The sequence below is a fragment of the Salvelinus fontinalis genome, chromosome 13 (assembly GCF_029448725.1).
Source record: "Salvelinus fontinalis isolate EN_2023a chromosome 13, ASM2944872v1, whole genome shotgun sequence".
Lineage (NCBI taxonomy): Eukaryota > Metazoa > Chordata > Actinopteri > Salmoniformes > Salmonidae > Salvelinus > Salvelinus fontinalis.
The window spans coordinates 37,908,180-37,933,612 of NC_074677.1; the positions used below are offsets into that span (position 1 = coordinate 37,908,180).

Genomic DNA, 25,433 nt, shown 5'->3' on the forward strand with positions numbered 1-25,433 from the left:
TCAACCATGGTTAACTGCAAGGAGACACGTGCCGTCATCATTGCTTTGAACAAAAAGGGCTTCACAGACAAGGATATTGCTGCCAGTAAGATTGCACCAAAATCAACCATTTATCAAATCATCAAGAACTTCAAGGAGAGCGGTTCAATTGTTGTGAAGAAGGCTTCAGGGTGGCCAAGAAAGTCCAGCAAGCGCCAGGACCGTCTCCTAAAGTTGATTCAGCTGCGGGATTGGGGCACCACCAGTACAGAGCTTGCTCAGGAATGGCAGCAGGCAGGTGTGAGGGCATCTGCACGCACAGTGAGGCGAAGACTTTTGGAGGATGGCCTGGTGTCAAGAACGGCAGCAAAGAAGCCACTTCTCTCCAGGAAAAAAATCAGAGACAGACTGATATTCTGCAAAAGGTACAGGGATTGGACTGCTGAGGACTGGGGCAAAGTCATTTTCTCTGATGAATCCCCTTTACGATTGTTTGGGGCATCCGGAAAAGACAAGGTGAGCGCTACCATCAGTCCTGTGTCATGTCAACAGTAAAGCATCCTGAGACCATTCATGTGTGGTGTTGCTTCTCAGCCAAGGGAGTGGGCTCACTCACAATTTTGCCTAAGAACACAGCCATGAATAAAGAATGGTACCAACACATCCTCCGGGAGCAACTTCTTCCAACCATCCAGGAACAGTTTGGTGACGAGCAATGCCTTTTCCAGCATGATGGAGGACCTTGCCATAAGGCAAAAGTGATAACTAAGTGGCTCGGGGAACAAAACATCGATATTTTGGTTCCATGGCCAGGAAACTCCCCTATCACCAAATATTGACTCTTGCATCAACTTCATGTAATTGTCAATAAAAGCCTTTGACACTTATGAAATGCTTGTAATTATACTTCAGTATTCCATAGTAACATCTGACAAAAATATCTAAAGACACTGAAGCAGCAAACTTTGTGAAAATTAATATTTGTGTCATTCTCAAAACTTTTGGCCATCACTGTACACTAAAACACCCAGTTTTTTTTTCTCTCTCTCTCTCTCTCTCTCTCTCTCTCTCTCTCTCTCTCTCTCTCTCTCAAAATCAAACTACAAAGTTCCAAACTGCCTCTGGAAGCAACATCAGCACAATAACTGTTTGTCGGGAGCTTCATAAAATGGGTTTCCATAGCCGAGCAGCCTAAGATCACCATGGTTGATCATGGTTCGGGCTAGGCCCCTTAGTTCCAGTGAAGGGAAATCTTAACGCTACAGCAGACAATGACATTCTTGACAGTTCTGTACTCCTAACTTTGTGGCAACAGTTTGGGGGAAGGCTCTTTCCTGTTTCAGAATGGCAATGCCCCCGTGCATAAAGTGAGGTCCATACAGAAATGGTTTGTCGAGATCGGTGTGGAAGAACTTGACTGGCCTGCACAGAGCCCTGACCTCAACCCCATCGAACACCTTTGGGATGAATTGGAACGCCAATTGCGAGCCAGGCCTAATAACCCAACCTCAGTGCCTGACCTCATTAATGCTCTTGTGGCTGAATGGAAGCAAGTCCCCGCAGCAATGTTCCAACATCTAGTGAAAAGCTTTCCCAGAAGAGGAAGCTGTTTATAGCAGCAAAGGGGGGCCAACTCCATATTAATGTCCATGATTTTGGAATGAAATGTTCGACGAGCAGTGTCCACATACTTTTGGTCATGTAGTGTAGCTATACAACCACATTTATTTTGTTCAGCTAAGAAATGTGGCAGTCAAGATACACACTCTGAATTGGTTTTCATTAAAACCCATATCAGTGCTGCCTTGCGTAAGACTCATTCTACTGTGCATGGTTCAATGCACCATCTGCTTTCTATACATTTTGAAATAAAAGACACCAGATAAATTCCATAGGAAAAATTTATTTATCAATATGCAATATCAGGATTTCAAACTTGGCTCATGGAATTTCCATTCCATAGTAACTGGTTATGTTGAACATGGGTTGAAGCTGCGTGTGAATGAAAGGCGAAATATGAACATGGAGCAGATACAAAAAACACATGCACTGGGATTGCATACATGTACATTGAAAATAATACTGTATCATGAACAGAAATAAAACAATGACAATAATGACACAGAGCAGGGAACGTGAGCAACCAGTCAAAGTGAACAGGCCAGTACTGTTTAAACTGTGATGAGCAGGAAAACCAAAACACTGTTTTAATACTCCAATAGCATGGAGCTGTATAAGTTCATGTACTGTACTTCCGCTATCATGTCGCTAATCACTGCTGGAATATTTTCCTTTGTGAGCGGCCTGGCCACCACACACAGCACAGCAGAGTCTGGCTGAACTTGGCTGTGTGGCGGCTGATAGCTGAAGAAATGTCTGGGGCTTGAGCTGCTTTATCATTAGAGAGAGCCAGAGATAATATTGTGATAATCTGCAAAGGTCAAGAGAGCATCTCCATTTCACCTTGAGGGCTGACAAAGGAGTGAGATCGAGCCATGTATGCTGGCCTTATTTATTTCCTAAAGTCGCAAGCTCAGCAGAGCTCCAAGCCCGCTGCTCCCCCTTGGACTCTCACAACTAGAGATGGAATGACTGTATCCTTGGTCTGTGAGAAAATACAGAGTTTAGGGAAACTTGCCCAGAATAATATACTGCCAAAAAGATGCCCGGAATAATGTTCTGTCCATCTGAATATTTTAAATCAGCATGGGTTTATTTATTTACCTATGGAGTATGTTATTATACTCAGATTAATCTTGATCAAGGCATCCGATATTTAACTGGTTGCTGACCCTCCCCTGTTTTACGTTCACTAACAGTTCCATTGATTTCAAGGGGTGACTGTCACAGAGAAAATCGATTACATGTATAGTAGAGTGTCTAGCCCTTCTCTAGGTTCTCTATCCAGTACCCACAAACAAAAAATCTGGAACAGCTAGAATGAAACTGAGGGGGGAAAAATCTCTCATGCTGAATGTATGTGGTAAACCATGATACGATTTTCTTCCCTCCTTGCAATGCCTGACACTTAAACACTGTCTCTAAGAGATGTGTTATCTATTATTGTCTATTAAAAAAAAAAATCAAGATTTATATGAAATGTATTTCCAAAAAGACACCTATTTACAAAATTCTGCATACAAAAAAACAAATATGTTCATAAATGGGGCTCTATTAAATGTAACTTTTAAATTTAATTTTTTCAAATAATTACATTATTTTAGGCCACTGAACTAACCAAACAATAATAAACAAGCAATAAATGGATGTCACTTCTAGGACCACAGGGTGTTTGTGGTAGTGTTAATTGAAGACCATACAGTGGTGTAGACATTATCCTTCCAACATTTTGACGATTATCATTGTATTCAACTACACCTTTACCCAATGACAAACCACACACAACAACCACACAATGTTTGTTCAATATCTGAAGAATTTGGATTCTGTTAGTCACCAGTTTGTCATTGACTTCATCTGAGGTTTATTTATTTTTATATCACTTATTGAGTTGTGCCCTCGATAAAACTTAGTTACAGTATTGAACAAAATATGTTTAAAAAAATGTAATGCCAAATCATGATTACAATCATTTTGTATATGTTGTAAACAATGTATTTGTTCAATGTAGGTGACAATGTACAAGACACTAGGAAGGCAATAGTACATTTTTTCTAGGCCCTTTTTAAGCCAAACAAATGTGAATGTATCAACATAAATCCAGACTGGGGAAAAATATATTTTTTTAAATAAAAGAACAGGCAGTCTACTATAGCCCTCAAAGCAAACAAATATGTCTGTGTACTGCACAGGCGGTTGGTGGCACCTTAATTATCTGAAACAATGCCAACAAACTGTTCGCACATGTCCTGCTCTTGCTGCTATACTTCTTAATAACTTTAAATAATGTCAATGTCATCAACATGAAAAATAAGCCAGAATAACCTCTACTGTAAATACAGGACAGTATCTATCTTCTTTCACAATAAACACACACAACTAAACAACGGGACCAACTTCAGAACATGGAGATAAGATATTGACACAGAAAATACTGTACGTGTAATGATTCATGTTGAAAACTATTTGGTACCAGTGTAATCTTCCCTGGTCTTTGAGGTTGCCATGTGATAGGAATTGTAAGTCATTAGTTGTCCTCCTGAAGACACCAGAGATGTTTAAGCGCCACCCCGTTGCGGTGGTAACAACTCTAGGAATTAAAAAAGCCTTTTCATGAGCAGGAATTGTTTAAGATAAAAATGTACTGTAATGCAATTACGTTTTGTACAACAATTTGTAATGTAGAATCATTATTTACTTTAAGTGTCTACTCTGTGCCTCATCTGCGCTAAGTGATTTTGAAAGGTTTGGTTTTCCCACCATCGCACAGCTGAGGAGAATAGGGACTGGAGCTGGTTGCCAAACTCTTTCTATTATCATTTATTCTCCTGAAACAAGCTTTTATTGAGATGCACCACACACATGACTGACATTACCTGCACCCACTTCTCATTCTGAGCACATGACTGATCCAGGCACCATGTCTACAGTATGTGACTATGAATGAATTCAGACCCAAAAAGGAATGTGGAAAACAATAAAACCATCTTTAGCAACATCCCTATCAATTCCATTGTCTCCGGGTGCAGAACCAACACTACAAATGTCATACCACTCGGTGAACACAACTCATTCCCTCCAAAGCCATCCAATTCTTCTGAGAGCACGACCTTTAGGTGGGAGTGAAAGGTTTGATAAAATCTTAATTGTGCCCACACCTTTTCTGCTCATACAAATCAGATCTTGTTATTATTTTTCACTGAAGGGAAAACTCTGGACTAATTTAAGAGGAGCAAAACCCCTTGAGGCTGTTCAGATACAGAAGTGACTTGTCAATTTGAAACAACCCTTGTTTTCTTTTATTTCAGTCATGATGGCCTCTCGCCATGATTGAGTATAAGCTATTTGTTTTTCATTAATTTATATCCAGGGTGAGGCACCTTCGTTGCTCGTTTTTTCCCCCCACAGTTGCATAACTGACTTTGCCTGTTCAGACAAGCTTAGAGAAGTAGAAGAGGAGACACTTATTTAACACAAGTATGTCACCTAGATCGATGTGTTTTTTTTTACATACAGTACCAGTCAAAAGTTTGGACACAACTACTCATTCAAGGTTTTTTCTTAATATTCTTAATTTTCTATATTGTAGAATAATAGTAAAGACATCAAAACTATGAAATAACACATATGGAATCATGTAGTAAGCAACATGTTTTGTTTTTTCAACAGGACAATGACCGCAAACAACTCCAGGCTGTGTAAGGGCCATTTGACCAAGAAGGAGAGTGATGGAGTGCTGTATTAGATTACCTGTCCTGCACAACCACCCAACCTCAACTCAATTGAGATGGTTTGGGATGAGTTGGACTGCAGAGTGAAGGAAAAACAGCCAACAAGTGCTCAGCATATGTGAGAACTCCTTCAAGACTGTTGGAAAAGCATTCCAGGTGTAGCTGGTTGAGAGAATGCCAAGAGTGTGCAAAACTGTCATCAAGGCAAAGGGTGGCTACTTTGAAGAAAATATATTTTTATTTGTTAAACACTTTATTGCTTACTACATGATTCCATATGTGTTATTTCATAGTTTTGAGTCTTCACTATTATCCTACAATCTAGAAAATAGTAAAAATAAAGAAAACCCCTGGAATGCGTAGGTGTGTCTAAACTTTTGACTGGTACTGTGTGTGTGTGTGTGTGTGTATGTCTGTGTGTATGTGTATATATATATGTGTATATATATATATATATATATATGAGAAAGAGTGGCAAAGAATCACTAAAGGACACATGAAAAATATTAATATTTACCATAATATTGTATGTATTAACTGGATATACAGTAGAAAATAAACAATGTTGAAGGAGCAGACATTGGTGAAGAGGGAGCTACTGTAGGTGACTGATAAAAAATAATAGTGCAGGTAAAACATATTAAAGGGAAGTGTGTTATGCTATATCATCACACTGTGCCTTTTTCTGTCTCTGAGCAAACCATGGAGGCTTCATTACAGGAATGGAGCCCATGAGCGACAGCCCTATCGCGGGTCCTTTGTTTGTGTAGTATACCCTGTTTGCAACTTGTCTCCATTGTCAGAGCAATAGCTTCTCTACTCCATAGGCTTGACCATCTTACAGTCCTCTCAGACACACAGAATAGCAAAACTTGGGTGAATTCAATTTCTAGTAAGAAGCAGGAAGAGAAGACGACACAAACCCTCCAAAACCTGCCCTTTGGCCTATCTGGAAACAAACAATTATTCAACTACCGTGTCCATGACGACCTGTTTTTCATTTCTGTTCTTGTGATGCTATTTTGAACATCAAAAGTGTTTTTGAACATCAGATGGACAAGGTAGTAAAAGGTAGACCAGAATTCTCCCCTACAAGCAAACATCCTAAAGATAGTCTTTGCCTCAGACCTTGTAGTAGATGTTGGCTGGGCTTTGCGGGGGCATCTCCTGGACTATATAAACCGGATGGCCGTAGTCCCCGCTCACCTTCTCGTAATGGGGGCAGTAGTTGTTTTCTGTAGTCCGTAGAGGGATGATGATGTCACTGGGTTCTGAGCCAGCGTTCCCAGAGCACTTGGGGCTGGCCAGCGTGCTGAGTGACAGAGCGGTGGTCCGCTGCTGGGTGTGCTTGCGGTTCCTCTTCCTCAGCTTGATCAGCAGGACGATGAGGATGATGATGATCAGCAGGAAGATGACGCATCCCGCCCCGATGGCAGCAAACAGCGCTGGCTTGGAGGCAAAAATACCCTCTGCTGAGTTAGACTTGTTGTCCTGGTTCATGGTGTCTGTGGATGGAAAAATAAAGGAATCAGTTAGCAGCAGGGAATGAACAAGCGGTGGTCTGCTTGGCAGCCAAGTCAGACAAAGCTGTACTGTTGCTGATCAGGATAGAGGTGGAACCCTGCGAGGGTGCAAATGGGTTCTCAATGAGAAAAAGGCTTCTTCCATTATTTCTCTGAATTGACTGAGTAGCTAGGGGCTTCCTGACTGTGTGGCCTTTGTGAGCGTGTGGGAGTGTCCGTTTTCCACAGATGATAGCTCATTTCTTCTTGGCATGCATCCTGAGAGCGAGGGGAGGATTAAACTGTGTATGTTTAGCCATATGTTATAACTCCACATGAGGGGGTAAAGGAAGAGAAACTGTTTAAACGTATATAACCCGGCTGCTAGGGAAAAGAAAACAACACCAGTCCCTCTATTAGACACAGAGGATGAGGATTGAGTCCAATTAGAGTGGCATGCCTATTTCCTGTGTGGTCCTGAAGCCTCCCTCCCTATCCCTCCTTCCTTTCACTATGTATACTTCACTGCATCCCAGCGATGCCTGCCTGGGAGCACAGCTTCCACCGCTGTCTGCCTGCCTGCCCAACACTGCTGCTGCACTGTCAAATCAGAGGCTGCTAGCTGCATTTACACTGGGGGGAGAGGAATGGATTCCACAGTGATCCCAAACATAACCAAATCACCACTGGAATTATTCCCAGCTCTTATTATTTTCTTTCATTTTGCAGGGTAAGACGACCCTGATGAAAGGGGAAGAAAACCCCATTTCAAAGTTGACAGATGGAAAACAGTCGACTATTGATCTTACACGAGACCATAGAGCCCAATGTGTGTTGAAGGCGATGGAGCTGATCAGTGTCTGTCAGTCCCCACTGCTTTTATTTTCCAGCTTGTCAAGAATATGTCGAGTGAACAGAAGACTAGTTTGTGAACAAAAGACTAGTTTGTTCTCGCTCATATTAATGAAGTCAAGACCACCTGCCGGTTAATGAGCATGAGGACGTTATCGTGACATGGAACATTAGCTTTCCTCAAGATCGTCTGAACGATTCTAAAACACTAGAATTATTCAAATGACTTCTGGGTGAACTAATTTTCACATTTGCACCTAACTGTAGACCCATGCCAACACTTCAGAATGTTCTGAATAATTTATAGAAATCTATTCTGGCCATCTCTCTACCCAGTTTAATTTAGATGCTGAGCATGAATGACTGTGAGTGTTATTATAATGTGCTTTCCTCACACTCTGCTGAGACCTTTTCTGCTTCCAAAGACCTTAATGGCTCAGGAAAAAAATGTGCATACAAATTAAAACGAGGTATTACCTCTTTGTATTACAGAGGCAAAACAACATTTGATCTTTCCACTGAATGAATGATAGGCAGAAGGAAGCAGCTTGATAAAAGCCTTTTTCTGCCATAATAAGCAGATACAGATGGTACCTGTGCTCCTCTGTCAAAGCTTCCACACCACAAAGGCAAAGCATTGTACCGGATATCTCAGTACCTTTTCACTTTATTAGAGGGATAAACCTCCCAACAGTATCCCTGACTGTTTAAATGCTGAAGTATTTGTAAATTGAAACGTATCATTTTGCTCCTGCTGGCAGCTCTGACAATAATCCCATGCATTTATTTTGTCTGTTGTCCTGATTGGCTTTGGATCAGTTGTGCCCATTTAGCCACTGTTCAGCGTTCAGCTGTGGAGCTGTGCAGACAGGCATGATAAACTGTGCACCTTTATTACATTCCTCTTCACCCGTGGTATAAGAGAAGTCAGACGCAAAAGGTTGTTAGGCGGAGCTCTCATGTGCAGGTAAAGGAATAGGACAGAAACAAAAGTTCAAAGTAACACACCAAGAAAGATGACTACCAAACCTTCAAATTGAAAGAAAACCCCACTGTGGGAGACTTGGCAGCTCTCCAGGATGAGAGGGAAGGCCATTTTGTTTGTCCTGCAGCAGAGCCAGAACTCTAGGGCCCAAATTACTTTCTAAACCTATGTAAACTTTAGCATTTTCTGCCTCCCTGTGAAAAAAGACCATTCTGGTGACTGAAACCCAAGCAAAACAAACACAAATGGATATATCTAATGTGCAGAAACCCTGCTGATAGATTTAATAGTCTCTGATAATTTTATCATCTGCGGCTAGATCTCAGCCGAGCAGATATGGTTTTCATTTTTCATTACCACACTCGAACACTGTGTCTGTCTATCCACATTACTACTCAGCATAATTAAAAAAGAAGATCAGTGTAGCTTTCTCAAACCAAAATGGAAAAATAGAATACTTTTGTGTCTGTGTTTGTGCATGCGTGTGAAACAGAGGAGGCTGGTGGGTGGAGCTATAGCAGGACAGGCTTATTGTAATAGCTTGAATGGAATAAATGGAGCGGAGTCACACATGTGGTTCCCATACGTTTGATGTGTTTGGTAGTGTTCCATTTATTAGTTTGCAGTCTTTACAATGAGCCAATCCTCCTATAGCTCCTCCCACCAGCCTCCCCTGGACTGCGAGAATATGTGTGTGGCAGACGTGGGGAAGCATTGTACTTAGAAAATGCAGTAACAAATGGTTTCACAATGTGGGATACAGTATTGGAAGCAAAACCATGACCTTTTGGCATTGAAGGTTACAGTCCAATCCACTGATAATGAGGACTAGAACACAAAACAGGGAAACAGGGCTCATACTGAGACAAATAATCCTTTTCCCACAAGTTTGAGCATCCTCACCTTTGTTGCCTGGCTCCACAGCCCCACCACTGCCCCCCTTTTTCTTATTTGGGCTGGTGGTTGTCTCCTTCACAGTGTTGTCCTGGTCTTGGCTTGGCTTGTCTGTTATAACTGGGTCCGGTACAACTGTGTTTGGGTCTGCAATTTAGATGAAGAAAGTCAACCAAGTTAGATTCTAATGTGAATATTGTAAATTCTGTTGCTATTTTTATACATTTTCCAATAAAGATTTGAAAATGGGGTTTGGAATGAGAGACATATTTATCAGTTCCTTTGAACTCAATTTCTTCAAAGTAGTCGATGGCACGCTTTCAAATTAAAAACTGACAAGTCATGTCATATTTTGAGACATGCATGACAGTATCTGCTATACCTTGCCAAATTAAGCTATAAGAAATGATGTAACTTGTCTCCTGACAAAAATGCATGAGTCACTTTTTTCATGGTTCCCCTGAGTCCCATCAATGCCATGCAGAAGTCTAAGGGGATACACTGGCATTAAGGGAGATTTCATCGACTGGAACATCATTGAAGTGTGCATATGAGGTTTTACTGCCCCTCCTTTCAAGAGAACTTAGAGATCTTGGAATTATTTTACTGTAATAGTTTATAGAAAATATTCTAAATGTCCAATTGTTCCATTTTTAGAATTGCATTTTAAGAGCCCTAATGGAGGTGTGTCTCTTTGGTTATTAACACACTATTTATAAAGGCATAGCTACTGATATTCATTATTTTAAACCGGCTCATATTGCTGCTACAGTGTGCTATGTATAACCTAAACTGCACCCTCAGTTTGTCTGTTTGATTACAGTTAAGAGAACTATTGTTCCAGACACTTTGGTGGTGTGCTGTCTGCTACTGCTGAGTGCCAGTTTCTAATGTGCAACACAACAAATGGGCATGTCAACAACCACTAAAGGATCTCCATCCCAAAGACAATATCACACATTTTAACATGACAGCTTGTTTTATAAAATGTTATCAATTCACCTGAGTTTCAAACATCGACAGGCCTGGCTCTTTCTCATTGTACTAACATTTGAAAGCTTTGGCTGCAGATAAGAGAGTCCAACAAAACCAACAGCCTCCCTTTAAACTACCCAGCATATGGTGCCATACAATCTCATTTCATGGGTGAATAGTCATCTTATAATTGCATAAAATTCAATGTTCATATACAAATCAATAAATTAAATCTCATAGTGTGCAGTAATACAAGAGTGACTCAGTATGAGGAAGTACATCAGCAGATTGACAGTCTGCTACATATCCAGATATTGGTCATATGATCGTCTCCAATCAATGCCATTTTTGTTAACAAAGCATTTTGTTAGAGATAAAGTTCTCTCCATGAAAAATTTAGGAATAACTTTTGTTTTTACAAAAGGGTTTATAGCTTACTGTATGTATCCTCTTCTGATAATATAATGCTTGTTCATGTTGCTTTGTGTGTTGTTAACAATCATACTTTAGTGACCGTTGCCCTGGATGAGTCAGTGTAATAAAAACAAAGAGACGATACTGTTTCTTCCTTACTTTATTGTATGTAAACCGTTTCTCTGTGTCTACAATATTTGTGGCAACAGAGTTGCTATGACTCAGTGGCTGAAAATAGGACCCAATCCTTCAGCAAACACGCAGATGAATGTACTATGACCTAGGGTCGGTAACGTTATTGCTCCAAATCCTAAAAAAATAGACCGTTGCATTACAACCGTAACTACCTGCACAAGACAGCAAAGTTAATGACATCTATAATCCTTTTACTGTTTCCTAGCTCCTAACATAATGGGCATCTTGTGTATTAAACACAGGTTTACGCAAACAAGTCTTGAGAAAGACAAAAGGAATGTCAAGCCAACTATGATAATTATTATCTAAGGTCAGCTATACAAATAATCCCTATCTGTAGAATATGAGTCTTATCAGCAGACCCTCCCTTTGTGGTTTGTTTGTTTTGGATGTGTGGACGCTGACTAGGGCAGTGATTAAGACTGACCCTGCCACTCCTAGCATGACGGCAGGCCAAGCAAAGGTCTCTTTAGAGACCTACCTACACTCTTCGAAAGAACCTAAAAGGGTTCTTCAGCTGTCCCCATAGCAGAACCCTTTTAAAGAACCCTTTTTGATTTCAAGTTGACCTAGTTTGGGTTCCATGAAGAACCCTTTCCACAGAGGGTTCTACATGGAACCAAAAAGGGTTCTCCTATGGGGACAGCCTAAGAACCCTTTTGGAGCCCTTTTTTCTAAGTGTGTAGATGAGTGGGCCAATATATCAGTGAGGATTTAAGGAGAGGGAGAGTGCATGTGCTGACTGATGGCATTTATAAGGAGAACCTGGGTTTTTCTAATGGTCTCATCTGTTCCACACGGCTGATGGTGCGTGTGGTAAACGTCTTTATTCCTTCATCACATTGATTTGTGTTGATTTGGTTTGTGTTGGCCTTGTAATCCACTGTCAGCGTGATTATGTATTGAGACAAATGCGTATACATGTTGCACAGTGTTATTTCTAAAAGCTAGTGGGGACATGCCATGGCAGATTAGACAGCCCACACCACACCAGTGTAGAATGCCTGGGAACTCTTGCCCCACTTATCTCAATACATTGACATTCTGTTAAGGCTGCTGCCTCATTTGGAAAACAATGTTAACACTTATTTGAGTTTGTGATACTGTGAGAGACAAAAGTTAAAATTTAAGAGTGACAGTGTGTGAGAAACCTGGGCTCTTCAGGCAAAGCAATCTCATTCACGTTAGACCAACAGACAGTCTAAGTAATAGGATAACAGATAGTCCGTAACATGCTCTATGGAATGTCCTCTATGTTTTCCACAGCTTTTTTTTGTCATTGTGTGAGTGAGTTCATTTGGTATGTGTGAGAAAGTGTTTCAGTGTGTCTATCTGTATTTGCACAATAGCTTTTCTTTGTTTCATCTTTCCCTTCTCAAAAAAGAAAAGTAAATAATGGAGTGAAATGTGATGTCTGAGGCCCTTATTTTATGAGCGATGAAGTCACTGGGCGACTCTCCACACACTGTGAGCAGCGGAGTATCCCACTGTAAAAACCCACGCCCGGGGTGTTTGGATTTATGAACAATAGCTCATGAAACGCTCCTCTTGCACTGCAGTCATGACAGTCCCCATACAAAGCTTTCATTATCACTCATCCATACTTATATCCTGCCTGGCTCTATTGTGACTGCCTTTTACTGCTTTTCCGGCATTCCTGCCAGCCCGCATCGAGATGCTTACTTACCCTGTCCCACTTTCATGACGATCTTCATGGAGAGGGTGTTGCAGACCCCTCCTTCCCTGTTCTCTAGACCCTCCAGGGTCCCATTCGATGTGGCTGTGATGAGACAGGAAACAGTGTTGGAACAGAAATAATCATTACAGACACTCAGAATTCATGTACGGCTTGGTTGTTCATTCATGAAGAGAAAATATATTTGCTTCATAAGATACAATCTAACCACTTTTGCTGAGAAAATAGTTTTTCACACCAAGCTGTATATATTGCTTACAACAGGTTAATTTTCTAAACCGCACACTGGTAATGTCCGCTCGGGCTGTAGCACCATATAAAAGCAAGGCTCTATTATTTTTGAAGGTGCTGCTTATTTCTGTACATAGGGAAGAAAATGGATGATGAAAAGTGGTGTCTCCTCCTACTAAGACATGGCTGTGATAGTAATCTGACCCCAAGGGAATGTGGTGGCCTTCAAAACACTGCTGAAATCATACATGTGGAGAGAGGGAGGTGTGCACGATGCATAGTCCAAAAATGTATATGTGGTAATCACTTTTACCCACCTCCTCCTCTATCTCTCCCCCTCCTCTTTAAAACAGGTTTTTGTTCTTTCCTGTTTGCTGAAGCAATGTACCAAACATTTGGCAAGGCATGTTATGCCAGAAGCAATTATCGCAAGCTGCAAATGCCAGGGGCTTAGCTTTCTCTTTCGGCATGTCCTGTAATTAGAGACTGGGTGGCACAATGGCCTGCAGCCCTTATCTCTGAGGGGCTTTCCTTCAAATCAATATCCACTGAGGGGAGCTGAGGAGGCCGGGGGACAGGGGAGGCCAATAGGATCTCTGTCGCCCTGTGTTGCTTCTGTCAGCTCCGCTTCCCAAGGACTTAAGTCACAGAAATGGGGCGCAATTGGCACTCTCTATTCTAAGTTGGGACAGAAAAGACCAAGGAGTGTGAATATGGATCGGGTTCTCAATAATGCTTTCAGTCCATATATACGAGGAGGTGGTTTCCATGCCAGTGAAAGCTGGGGCCCGCCCTGCCCTGTGTGATTCTTTTCAGACCTGCTCCGTGGGTATTTTTACCTCCAGAAACCTCAGCTTTTTTCTCCATCTGCTCCATTCTCCCCCTCACAAGGCACTAAAGGGACGGCCACCTTATTAGCTGGTCCAGATTCCTCTCTCATTAAGAGTCATGAATGAGTTGCCATGTAGGAGAGTGTTTGACTAATAAGGTCCCTCTCCAGGAGAATCAAAGCCCCTCTCAGTGGAGCCCAGGCACAATGGCGGTAGGCCGGTGAGAATGGGGCATGTGGCGCTGCTCCAGCAGAGGTATCCCACCACACCACTGGCTCAAATCACCAACCGCTCAACAACACAGAATGGGAGGCCTGTGAACCCGATTTCACTCTTTCTTTCCCACATTTTGTTTTTCATTCTTCAAGGATGCAATTAGAAGACAGAGGACACACAAAACTGGGCTCATGACAAACATTTTGGATTAGCAATTCCTTCTTATGGAGTAGCCAGATAGAATAAAATGAGAATTTGAATTATTTTATTTTACAGGCAAAGCTTAAAGGAGCTTATATTGATGACATTTCACTAATGACACCCTGCATATACTGACAGCCGTACAGTATAGCCAATCAAGAGACATTATAATGGAAAGGGATTCATTAAGTTAAGGAGCTTGAGAAGTACAGTGAAAAGACAATCTCATTGACTATTGGCCAATGCAGGGAATAAACGTGTAACCTAGCCTTGTCTACCTACAAGCCGCGACCTTAGCTGATTACATTACCTGCCTGTCTCATTCACATTGCATGCTATATCATGCAGGGCACTTTCTGTAACTCTTTTACTACTACTACTACTACCACCAAATGAGACTTCTTTGTCAGTCAAGAGAGGCTCCAGCAAACTAATGTTGGGTTTAAATAAAAGTGACAAGCTAACCTTGAACGGTTTGATGGAGCAAGGGAAGCAAAACCCTAGACACAATTCATTAGTATTTTCTGATTGCATTAACCACCAAATAGACTTACCATGTTTCTCAAAAACCAACTCTCAGACATCCTATATCTGTCCAGTATTCCACAAATAGAACCCCTCATTTGACAGATGCCTTTTTAAACTTTGTCGTTGAAAATGTGGGCTTGTCTTATTAGGTTTAGAGCACTCATGAAATGAGAACGGATGTGACAAAAACATGAGCAATCAATAGCTTACAGCACTTAACCCCAAGAACAAATTGAGTAACAAAAAAAAATTGAACGGATGCTTAACGCTCTGTTAGTGGAAAGTTGAGGCAGTGAGTGGGAGAAAGCCCTGCTGCCCTGAATGATGTCACAACTATTAAGATGCATGGGCCTGGGAGAGGTGCCAGGCTCCGACCGAGTCGTCATGCCCAATGTGCGCATGCCACCGTGCCCGCGAGAAGCAGGGCAGCGATACAGACAAATATCCAACAAGGCCTCCAATTATAGGCCACTATGTTGCCCATCAGAGAAACACTTAGATTCTAGGACAGGAAATCACAGCATCACTAAGAAAGGATAAGGTAATTATATAACATGCATTGCAGTTGTCTGTTATTGTTGTAAACACTGTATTTGTATTTCCTGTTTGTCACTGCAATGAGTAAACTCTTAGTTGGTTACAGGACTGTCAAGGCCAACCTTTGAACTGGGAAAACATAATTTAACACAGGATATGAAGCAGGGTCATCAGCAGTCCCATCTCTTCTACAGCTGGTGAAACTAACTTCTGTTTTCAAGGGAACTGGGGGTCACGTTTCACAACTCATGGGGCACTGAGATGTTGGAAAGATATCTTTACCTTGCAACAACACTGGTCTCTATCATTCAACTTCAACAAAGCTACAGCACTTGTTCCATGAAACGGAGTCTGGAAAATAGGTATTCCAATGTAAAAGTCTGAAATAATAGTCATAGAAGAAAAATTCAAGGACAATACTCAAACTATTCCGTTTGTGGGGTACTAGGAAATTGTCTTCTTGTTGTCCCCAACTGTACTGTATTGTACCAAAAACATCTGGAGGACATCTTGAGATTTGAACACAGCAGATTAGTTTAGGGACCAGGGATACTTTTTGCATGACAGCCTGTATCGACAAAAAGTTCCCTTCTTACCCAATAGATCAATGATTTATGTTGATAAATATACCTTTTGGGAATATTCATTTATACAACTGAATGCCTTCAACTGAAATGTGTCTTCCGCATTTAACCCAACCCCTCTGAATCAGAGAGGTGTTATATGTAAGATGACTAAACTATTGGCATTTTACCACCTCAAATTATCAGGGCAAATGTTTGTTTATTTCTAAAGAATGTGGATCATATAGTGCATAGTCCAGGTCTGAGAATTCGAACTTGTTCAATTCTAGATATGTTTATAAGACTGATGGGACCCTTTATTAATATACGGTGCTCAAAATATAAATGACTTACTGTATAGCTACCAATTATAAAAATCCCCTTGAGAAAGTGGAGCCTTTCTGTTTGAATCATAGCATGGTTGTTTGGAGCCTTACCACTGGGGGTAGGGAGCCAACAGACATTAGCACATAATTCATTTGGCAAGAATAAGCTCTATATGCTATAGTGTGTGGCTCTGAGGGAGGCTTCTGTCATGACTAAAATAAATCTTGTGCCATTCTAGGTTTCTTCCTTTAGCACCTCTAATTAACTCCAACATGTTTCCTCTTGATTATGGTTTCTTTCTTTGCTCCAAGGACAAATAGCATGGTCTCGCAGGCTATCATACTTGTATGCAACAGCACAGATACTGTGCTGCTTGTTTAAACATAAGCCAATCTGAAGGGAGTCTTATTTACTCATTGTAAGACATTGTGGGTGAGGATATGAAGTAAAACAGTTTGTTTTACAATTGACATTCTCTGTGGTTTGTCCTCATTTAGCTGACAAACAAAATGCAGACAGTATTTCCAAACTTAACTGTCATTTCAGTTTGTAGGACGCTATGGATGTTCCTCTGAGTGCAGCCAATACCACATCCCCACATACTCACCAATGCACACCATGTTTAGAAGCAAACACGATTTGTCCAAAAATTCTTCTCTGTACTTAGATCAAATGACAAAGACATTCTCCAAAAACAAAAGACCAAGCGCATTCAATTTGAATTAATGTGCTCTGCAGCATGCTTCTGTAGAATGCGTAGACAATCCCTTGTACACAGTCCTGTACATGTGTTCACTGAGCAATAGCATGTACTTATGCATGCATGACTCAACATCTGACATTCAAGGACCCTCTGTACTGTAATTATACATGAGCAAAATCTATACTGTATACTCATTATTCATTTTTCAATTATATTTTATTACATATTGATTTAGCAGTATTACAGAACTTGCCAGTGTATACTACATCAGGCCCATAATGTTAATGCCACGGCTTCTGTATTCTTTCCCTGTAACTTACTGTAACTCCTAGTGGCATCTTTGCCCCAAACACCATCTGACATGTCTGTTTCAGTGGAGACAGAACCTTCACTGACGCGCCACTTTAAAACCTTGGGACAAATGGTAAGAAAAAGGCACAGAGAAAACAAAGCAAAGCAAAACATGCAAAGCACCTTTAAAAGGCCTTGATGAGTGATAGGCTTAGCGGGATAGAAAGGGTTGTTGTAAACTCAACTCCCAGATGAGCACTGATAACTGTGTTCCAAGGACTATGCCAGGTAGCCACCCTGACAGAAACTGGAGTGGGATTCAGCATTCTGAGACAAGGCCACAGCTACTCTCTGACCCACATCATTTAGACACACAGGGGACACTGGAAACATTGCAGCTAGCTATTCTGTCCATAATAGAAGGACATTATAAAAGTCTTGAAAAGTAAGAAACTGTGGTATGTTAGACAGATTAAAATGATAATTTGACGAAGTCAATCGCTTGTGAAATAGAGAACATTTTGGACTCACTATCTTTAGCGAGAAGCTGGGTTTGGTCTGTGTTTATGGTCAGTAAGATAATAAGATGCAAAATATTTGGGTTAGGAATAGAAGCAGTTGTTTTAGGGATTCAAGGGAGAGTGGCTAAGTCCCAAGGCTGCCCCATCAGATCAGGCACAGTTGACCTGCCTGCTGACAAATTAAGCCGAGGGTCTGGAGTGGAGATTTCAGCGCTGCTGCGAGATTACAGCACGCTCAGCTCCGCCAATGATATTAAGAACAACCTTTAAATCCCGGGGGCCAGCTGCACCATGGAGCTGAGAGTCCCAGACCAGGAGGGAGGGGGAACTCAGCCCAGCCGCCACCACTGTCTCCCGCCTAGCCACCTCACATCAGAATGAGACCACAGGCTCACTACACGACATCAGAACCAAAGCAGGGCTTTGACGAAAATGGGAAAGGGAAACGCATTTTTTATTTCTCCCACTGAACCTGTCAGCTCTGTGAGTGTCTCCGTGGTTGCTAGGGTGGATGCACACTCACTGGGCAGTCTATTTGGTACAACATTTCGATTATGAAAATGGTTTGCTCCTACAGACAGTGAGTCACGTGGCCGTGGCTTGATATATAAAGCAGGCAGACAGGCATCCAGTTACTGTTCGATTCAACATTAGATTGGGCAAAACGAGAGACCCAAGTCTTTGATAGTGGTATGATCGTCTGTGCCAGGCACGCCGGATCCAGTTTTCAGAAATGGCCGGCCTCCTGGGCTTTACACGCACAACAGTGTCTAGGGTTTACCGAGAATGGTGCGACAAACAAAAAACATCCAGTCAGCAGCAGTCCTGTGGGTGATAAAAGCTCATTGATGAGAGGTCGAAGGAGAATGGCAAGAATCGTACAAGCTAAAAGGCGTGCCACAAACTGACAAATAATGGTGCTGTACAACAGTGGTGTGCAGAACGGCACCTCGCAACGCACAACTCCTCGATCCTTGTCACGGATGGGCTATTGCAACAGACGGTTCCACTCCTATCAGCTAAAAGAAGCGGCTTCAGTGGGCACGTAATCACCAACACTGGACAATTGAGGAGTGGAAAAACATTGTCTGGAACATAACAGTGAGTTCAGTTTACTTGAGTGGCCTCCACAGTCCCCAGACCTCAACCCAATAGAGCATATTTGGGATGAAAAGGAACAGGCTGTTCGCAATATGAATGTACCGCCGTCTAATCTGCAGCAACTGCATGATGCCATTGCGTCAGCATGGACTAATATCCCTGTGGAACATTTCTGACACCTTGTAGAATGCCCCAAATAATTCAGGATGTTCTGGAGGCAAAGAGGGTGGTCCAACCCAGTATTAGATGGGTGTACCTAATAAACTGTCCAGTGGGCACCTGAGAGGATGCCTGTGGTTGAACAGACAATTAAATGTGGGTTATGAGTGGAGACACGTGCTCAATATTTCCACAACAGGATTCTGTAAACACTCCAGGGTGTAGCAATAATGAAAAGCCCTCAGATGTGTATTTTTACATTTTGACAGCAGTCAAATGTAAATTGAAAAGTCAACATTTAATTCCGTTCCATATGACTTCATTAATGTATTGGGTTGGTTGCCTGAGCTTGACAGGGACCAGTAAATGACTAGTTTTACCCAAATCCCCAGTTTAATGGGCATAACTGTAATTATACACAGAGCACAGACCAAAGCTGTAACCCATGTTTAAAGATGATGCACAGGCACAGTAATTGTTTGTCTTTGGGGAAGCGGCGTTTCTGACAGAAATAGTGAGTTGAAAAGACCCCAGTCGACTCGTTCTGGGTCACTCTACCACTGTTCACAGAAACCTACATTCCGGTGCCGCAGAGTGACAGAGGAGACGATGTCTGGAAGGCTCTGCCGGGATCTTCCTGCAAGCTGGGAGTATCTGATTTCACTCAAAGGAAACTACAGAGATAATATACAATCCTTCAATAGACACCAGAAGGGTTTTATTGGAAAACTACTGAGCTCAGGAAACAAACATTTGATATGCTGAATACCACTTCCAAAGATTCTTTATTCTCAAGGTCATGCTAAAAGAGGGATTAACGAGGAATACAATAGTTGAGAGGGGATGTCATTTTTCATTCTTGTTCAAACTGATTCACGTAGAGTGGGATCAAATAGAATAGGATCAAAAGAGTTTCAGAAAGCAATTCAAACAGAAAGCTTGACTTGAAGAGGATGTAATGGTGACTTGTTTATTTAACCTATTATTTTCTGTGCACATATTTATCTTTATGATGCATATTTGCAATGAAATCCCTCAAATTAAAAATGAAACAACCGGTTTTCAGATTTTTTTAAGAGGGCAGAATTTAGGTATGCACAAGTACCCCTACACAGTAAAATCATAAGAGTTAATTCAGCTCCTATGGATTCAAATGTAACAGTATTTTGGGGTTTATATTGTCCCACCCCCATTTTGCAAAATCCCCTCTGGTTATGGTGTTGATCTTTTTTTCTCTTTTTAACGACATTAAATGGAGTAAATATTCAACTCTCAGAGAGTTGCTTAAAATTAAACTTAAATTACAATTTTCCTCTTCTCAGTATTATTTTTTATCAACTCCCTTGCCATTTTACACTTGCCTGTGTTAACAATCAACTACAGCATAGTACATTTTTTATTTCAGTTTACCTCCGTTGAGTTAAGGGTGTAAAGCCTTATTTGGGAAAAAAATGTATGTGTCACATTATGGTGGTTTGCAAAGTGATATCCAATCTCTGTTGGAAGCCAACTTGCTGGAAGAAATCCATCACTTTTACATCACTCACAACTTGCAATTAAAATCCCTATCAGGGTAGGGAAGAAAATATCGTACATGAAGACTACCTACACCCTTCAAACTCAACTCTGGTTCCACAGAATTTTTTATTGTTTGCCTCTAATCGGGGACTGATTTAGACCTGGGACATCAGGTGTGTGCAATTCATTATCAGGTAGAACAGAAAACCAGCATGCTCCAGACCTTGTAGGGTAAGAGTTGAATACCCCTGACCGGCACCATGTAAACTGGAACAACTATCTCACTAACAGTTGCAATTAATCCAACCACATACAGATTGGATTAGTTTAGAAAAACGTGCGTTTCTTATCTTTGTGTAGCATAAGATAAAAACAATAAAATGTAAATGCAAAAACACAGATATTGAAACAAACAATTTGAAAAATCAACCTGCAACAGAGAATGCTGGGAAATATGACAGTAAGGCCCCTCCCACATATGTGGATAACTCAATAGATTTAACTGTCTCTGGTTACTCTTAATGGAGTTTAAATGTACTCTGTCCCAATTAACCATAATTATCAACATTAGAGAGCGTATCACTCTCTTGAGTGTTAAGATAATTCCCAGTAGAGTCAATTTAACCCATATTTTTTAACACTGATTTCAACTATCCTTGATTTACTGTGTAGAAACAAAGTTGGATCATTTTTTATTTAATTTTTCTGTAGAAATCTTGGCACAAGTGTAAAGATGGAAATTGCACATTACGAGAATGGTGTAGCCTCACATATTGCTTTTCTTCCAGAAGAGAAGCTTGCCAGCATTCCAACACTGGAGCTGAACTGCTTTAGTGTCCATTCAGTCTCCCTCCCATAGGCAGATGTGATATTTAGTATACTGCCAGTTGGATTTTATACTCTCTGAACTATTTTTTCATGGGGACAACTGACATTTTTCACCCCCCATCCTATATACAGCATGACGGTAGCGCCATGCCTCACCACATCACATCCTGTGAACATACAGCAGTTCATCTTCAGTACCATAAGGGGTGATACAAACATAAAAAGGATCCAGATTCTTGTAGCTTTATCATAGACCTATATTGCTTGGTACTAACTCAAACCCCTACAGTACTTCATCACACTCACACACACACATTATCCACCGATATATGGGTTCTTCAAACGTTTGAGTCCTCCCTCGTCTCCAGCTACTGTGCTGCAGAGTGTTTGTAATTTGATTTGAAATCTGGCAAATTGTTTGATGGGAAACACAAAAAAGTAATGCGGTCCCCCACCCGGCAGGAGGTTCATTGAACCAATATACTCCACTAATTTTCATAGACAGTTGGCGGGGGTGGAGACAGTACAGGTGCATCAAAGCTGGGACCGCAAGACTGAAAAACAGCTTCGATCTCCAGGCCATCAAACTGTTAAATAGTCACCACTAGCCGGCCACTGCCCAGTACCCTGCCCTGAAATTTAGTCACTGTCACTAGCCGCCTACCACCCTGTACTCAACCCTGCACCTTAGGGACTGCTGCCCTTTGCACATAGTCATTGAACACTGGTCACTTTGATAATGTTTACATACTGTTTTACACAATTGATGTATACATAGTGTATTCTAGTCAAGGCTCACCCTATATAACTACTGCTGTTCACACCTTTTCTATTCATACACTGTCCACAAATGTCTATACACACCATCATATACAGTTGAAGTCGGTAGTTTACATACACTTAGGTTGGAGTCATTAAAACTTGTTTTTCAACCACTCCACAAATTTCTTGTTAACAAACTATAGTTTTGGCAAGTTGGTTAGGACATCTAAGTCATTTTCCCAACAATTGTTCACACACATACACTAAGTTGACTGTGCCTTTAAACAGCTTGAAAAATTCCAGAAAATGATGTCATGGCTTTAGAAGCTTCTGATGGGCTAATTGATATCCTTTGAGTCAATTGGAGGTGTACCTGTGGATGTATTTCAAGGCCTACCTTCAAATTCAGTGCCTCTTTGCTTGACATCATGGGGAAATCAAAAGAAATCAGCCAAGACCTCAGAAAAAAAATTGTAGACCTCCACAAGTCTGGTTCATCCTTGGGAGCAATTTCCAAACGCCTGAAGGTACCACGTTCATCTGTACAAACAATAGTACACAAGTATAAACACCATGGGACCATGCAGTCGTCATGCCGATCAGGAAGGAGACGCATTCTGTCTCCTAGAGATGAACGTACTTTGGTGCAAAAAGTGAAAATCAATCCCAGAACAACAGCAAAGGACCTTGTGAAAATGCTGGAGGAAACCGGTACAAAAGTATCTATATCCACAGTAAAACGAGTTCTATATCGACATAACCTGAAAGGCCGCTCAGCAAGGAAGAAGCCACTGCTCCAAAACCGCCATAAAAAAGCCAGACTACGGTTTGCAACTGTACATGGGGACAAACATCATACTTTTTGGAGAAATGTCCTCTGGTCTGATAAAACAAAATAGAACTGTTTGGCCATAATGACCATCGTTATGTTTGAAGGAAAAAGGGGGAAGCTTGCAAGCCGAAGAACACCTTCCCAACCGTGAAGCATGGGGGTGGCAGCATCATGTTGTGGGGGTGCTTGCCGCAGGAGGTGCACTTCACAAAATAGATGGCATCATGAGGAATGTAAATTATGTGGATATATTGAAGCAACAGCTCAAGACATCAGTTAGGAAGTTAAAGCTTGGTCACAAATGGGACTACCAAATGGACAATGACCCCAAGCATACTTCCAAAGTTGTGGCAAAATGACTTAAGGACAACAAAGTCAAGGTATTGGAATGGCCATCTCAAAGCCCTGACCTCAATCCTTTAGAAAATTTGTGGGCATAATTAAAAAATTGTGTGCGAGCAAGGAGGCCTACAAACCTGACTCAGTTACACCAGCCCTGTCAGGAGGAATAGGCCAAAATTCACCCAACTTATGGGAAGCTTTGTGGGAAGCTTGTGGAAGGCTAACCGAAACGTTTGACCCAAACTAAACAATTTAAAAGGCAATGCTACCAAATACTAATTGAGTGTATGTAAACCTCTGACCCACTGGGAATGTGATGAAAGAAATAAAAGCTGAAAGAAATAATTCTCTCTACTATTATGCTGACATTTCACATTCTTAAAATAAAGTGGTGATTCTAACTGACCTAAAACAGGGAATTTTTACTTGGATTAAATGTCAGGAATTGTGAAAAACTGAGTTTAAATGTATTTCGCTAAGATGTACGTAAACTTCCGACTTTAACTGTTCATACAATGAGTGTCTTTCCATGACAGACTGACCAGGTGAATCGAGGTGAAAGCTATTATTCCTTCTTGAGGTCACTTGTTAAATCCACTTCAAAATCAGTGTACATTAAGGGGAGGAGACTGGTTAAAGAAGGATTTTTAAGCCTTGAGACATGGATTGCGCATGTCTGCCAATCAGTGGGTAAGACAAAAGATTTAAGTGCCTTTGAATGGGGTATGGTAGTACGTACCAGGTGCACTGGTTTGAGTGTCAACAACTGCAACGCTTCTGGGTTTTTCACACTCAACAGTTTCCCGTGTGTATCAAGAATCGGACTCCACCCAAAGAACATCCAGCCAGCTTGACACAACGGTGGGAAGCATTGGAGACAACATGGGCCAGCATCCCTGTGGAACGCTTATGATTCCTTGTAGAGTCCATGCCCAGATGAATTGAGGCTGTTCTGAGGGCAAAATGGGTTGCAACTCAATATTAGGAAGGTGTTCGTAACGTTTTGTACATTCGGTGTTTATATTTATTTTCTGAACTCTGACATTGCTCGTTCAAATATTTCTATATTTCTTAATAATTTTCTTTAAATGTTTTGGCTTCGCGTGGATTGTTTTGACAGGTATTACTGCACTGTCGGTGCTAGGAACATAAGCATTTCGCTACACCCGCTATAACATTTGCAAAATATGTGTACGCGACCAATACCATTTCACAGCCTCCCAGCAGTGTGGTCCTGACTATCTCCTTATATTTTATTTATGTTAAAGTAATGGATGTTTAAAGGAGAAAAACGGCATCTTAACTTGCTCTCTAAAGTCTCACCATCCTGTACAGGATTGACAGCACTGGGACTAAACAGACTCCTAAAATCCAATAGATGCCTGGATAATTTATGCATCGGAGCAATGAGATAGCAGTGGGACACAGAGGCAGATATTGCAAACCTTATCAGGCCCTTATACACTGGACAAGATGGAGCTGCTCCCAGACTGGTATAGGGAATTAATACATGGTGTGTATAACCTACATTACATGATTTGGAGGTGTGTGTATGTGCATGTGCACTTGGCTGTGCGTGTTGAGTGGGCGTGATAGATATGTTTCACATTTGTTTCTCATTTTCCCCATGTTTTCTATTTCTAATAAAACAGTGCATTTTAAAGGATAAAGTAGCTGCTGGGCTGATCCCATTTAGTAGGCTGGTCGATTGTTTGGGCGATAGGCTGTTGGTCGACGAACATTTCTTTAGTCGAGCAGTAGCAAAAAATATATATATATACAGTACCAGTCAAAAGTTTGGACACACCTACTCATTTTTTACCATTTTCTACATTGTAGAATAATAGTTAAGACATCAAAACTATGAAATAACATATATGGAATCATGTATTAACCAAAAAAGTGTTAAACAAATCAAAATACATTTGATATTTTGAGATTCTTCAAAGTAGCCACCCTTTGCCTTGATGATAGATTTGCACACTCTTGACATTCTCTCAACCAGCTTCATGAAGTAGTCACCTGGAATGCATTTCAATTAACTTATCTAGGATAGGGGGCAGCATTTTCACTTTGGATGAATAGCGTACCCAGAGTGAA

General features: G+C 41.2%; 1 protein-coding gene across 1 annotated transcript in view; it reads right to left on the minus strand.

Annotated features, from left to right (window-relative positions):
- Positions 1 to 1,862: 1,862 nt before the first annotated feature.
- The window catches only part of LOC129868618 (ephrin-B1-like), an 87,326-nt gene continuing 63,755 nt past the window's right edge, over positions 1,863 to 25,433 (minus strand). Inside the window, exons 3-5 of the mRNA XM_055942752.1 lie at positions 12,835 to 12,927; positions 9,573 to 9,710; positions 1,863 to 6,835 (exon numbers count right to left, since the gene is read on the minus strand). Of these exons, the coding sequence (XP_055798727.1) occupies positions 6,453 to 6,835; positions 9,573 to 9,710; positions 12,835 to 12,927 (614 nt within the window). The 3' untranslated portion in view covers positions 1,863 to 6,452. The remainder of the gene's footprint in view (positions 6,836 to 9,572; positions 9,711 to 12,834; positions 12,928 to 25,433) is intronic.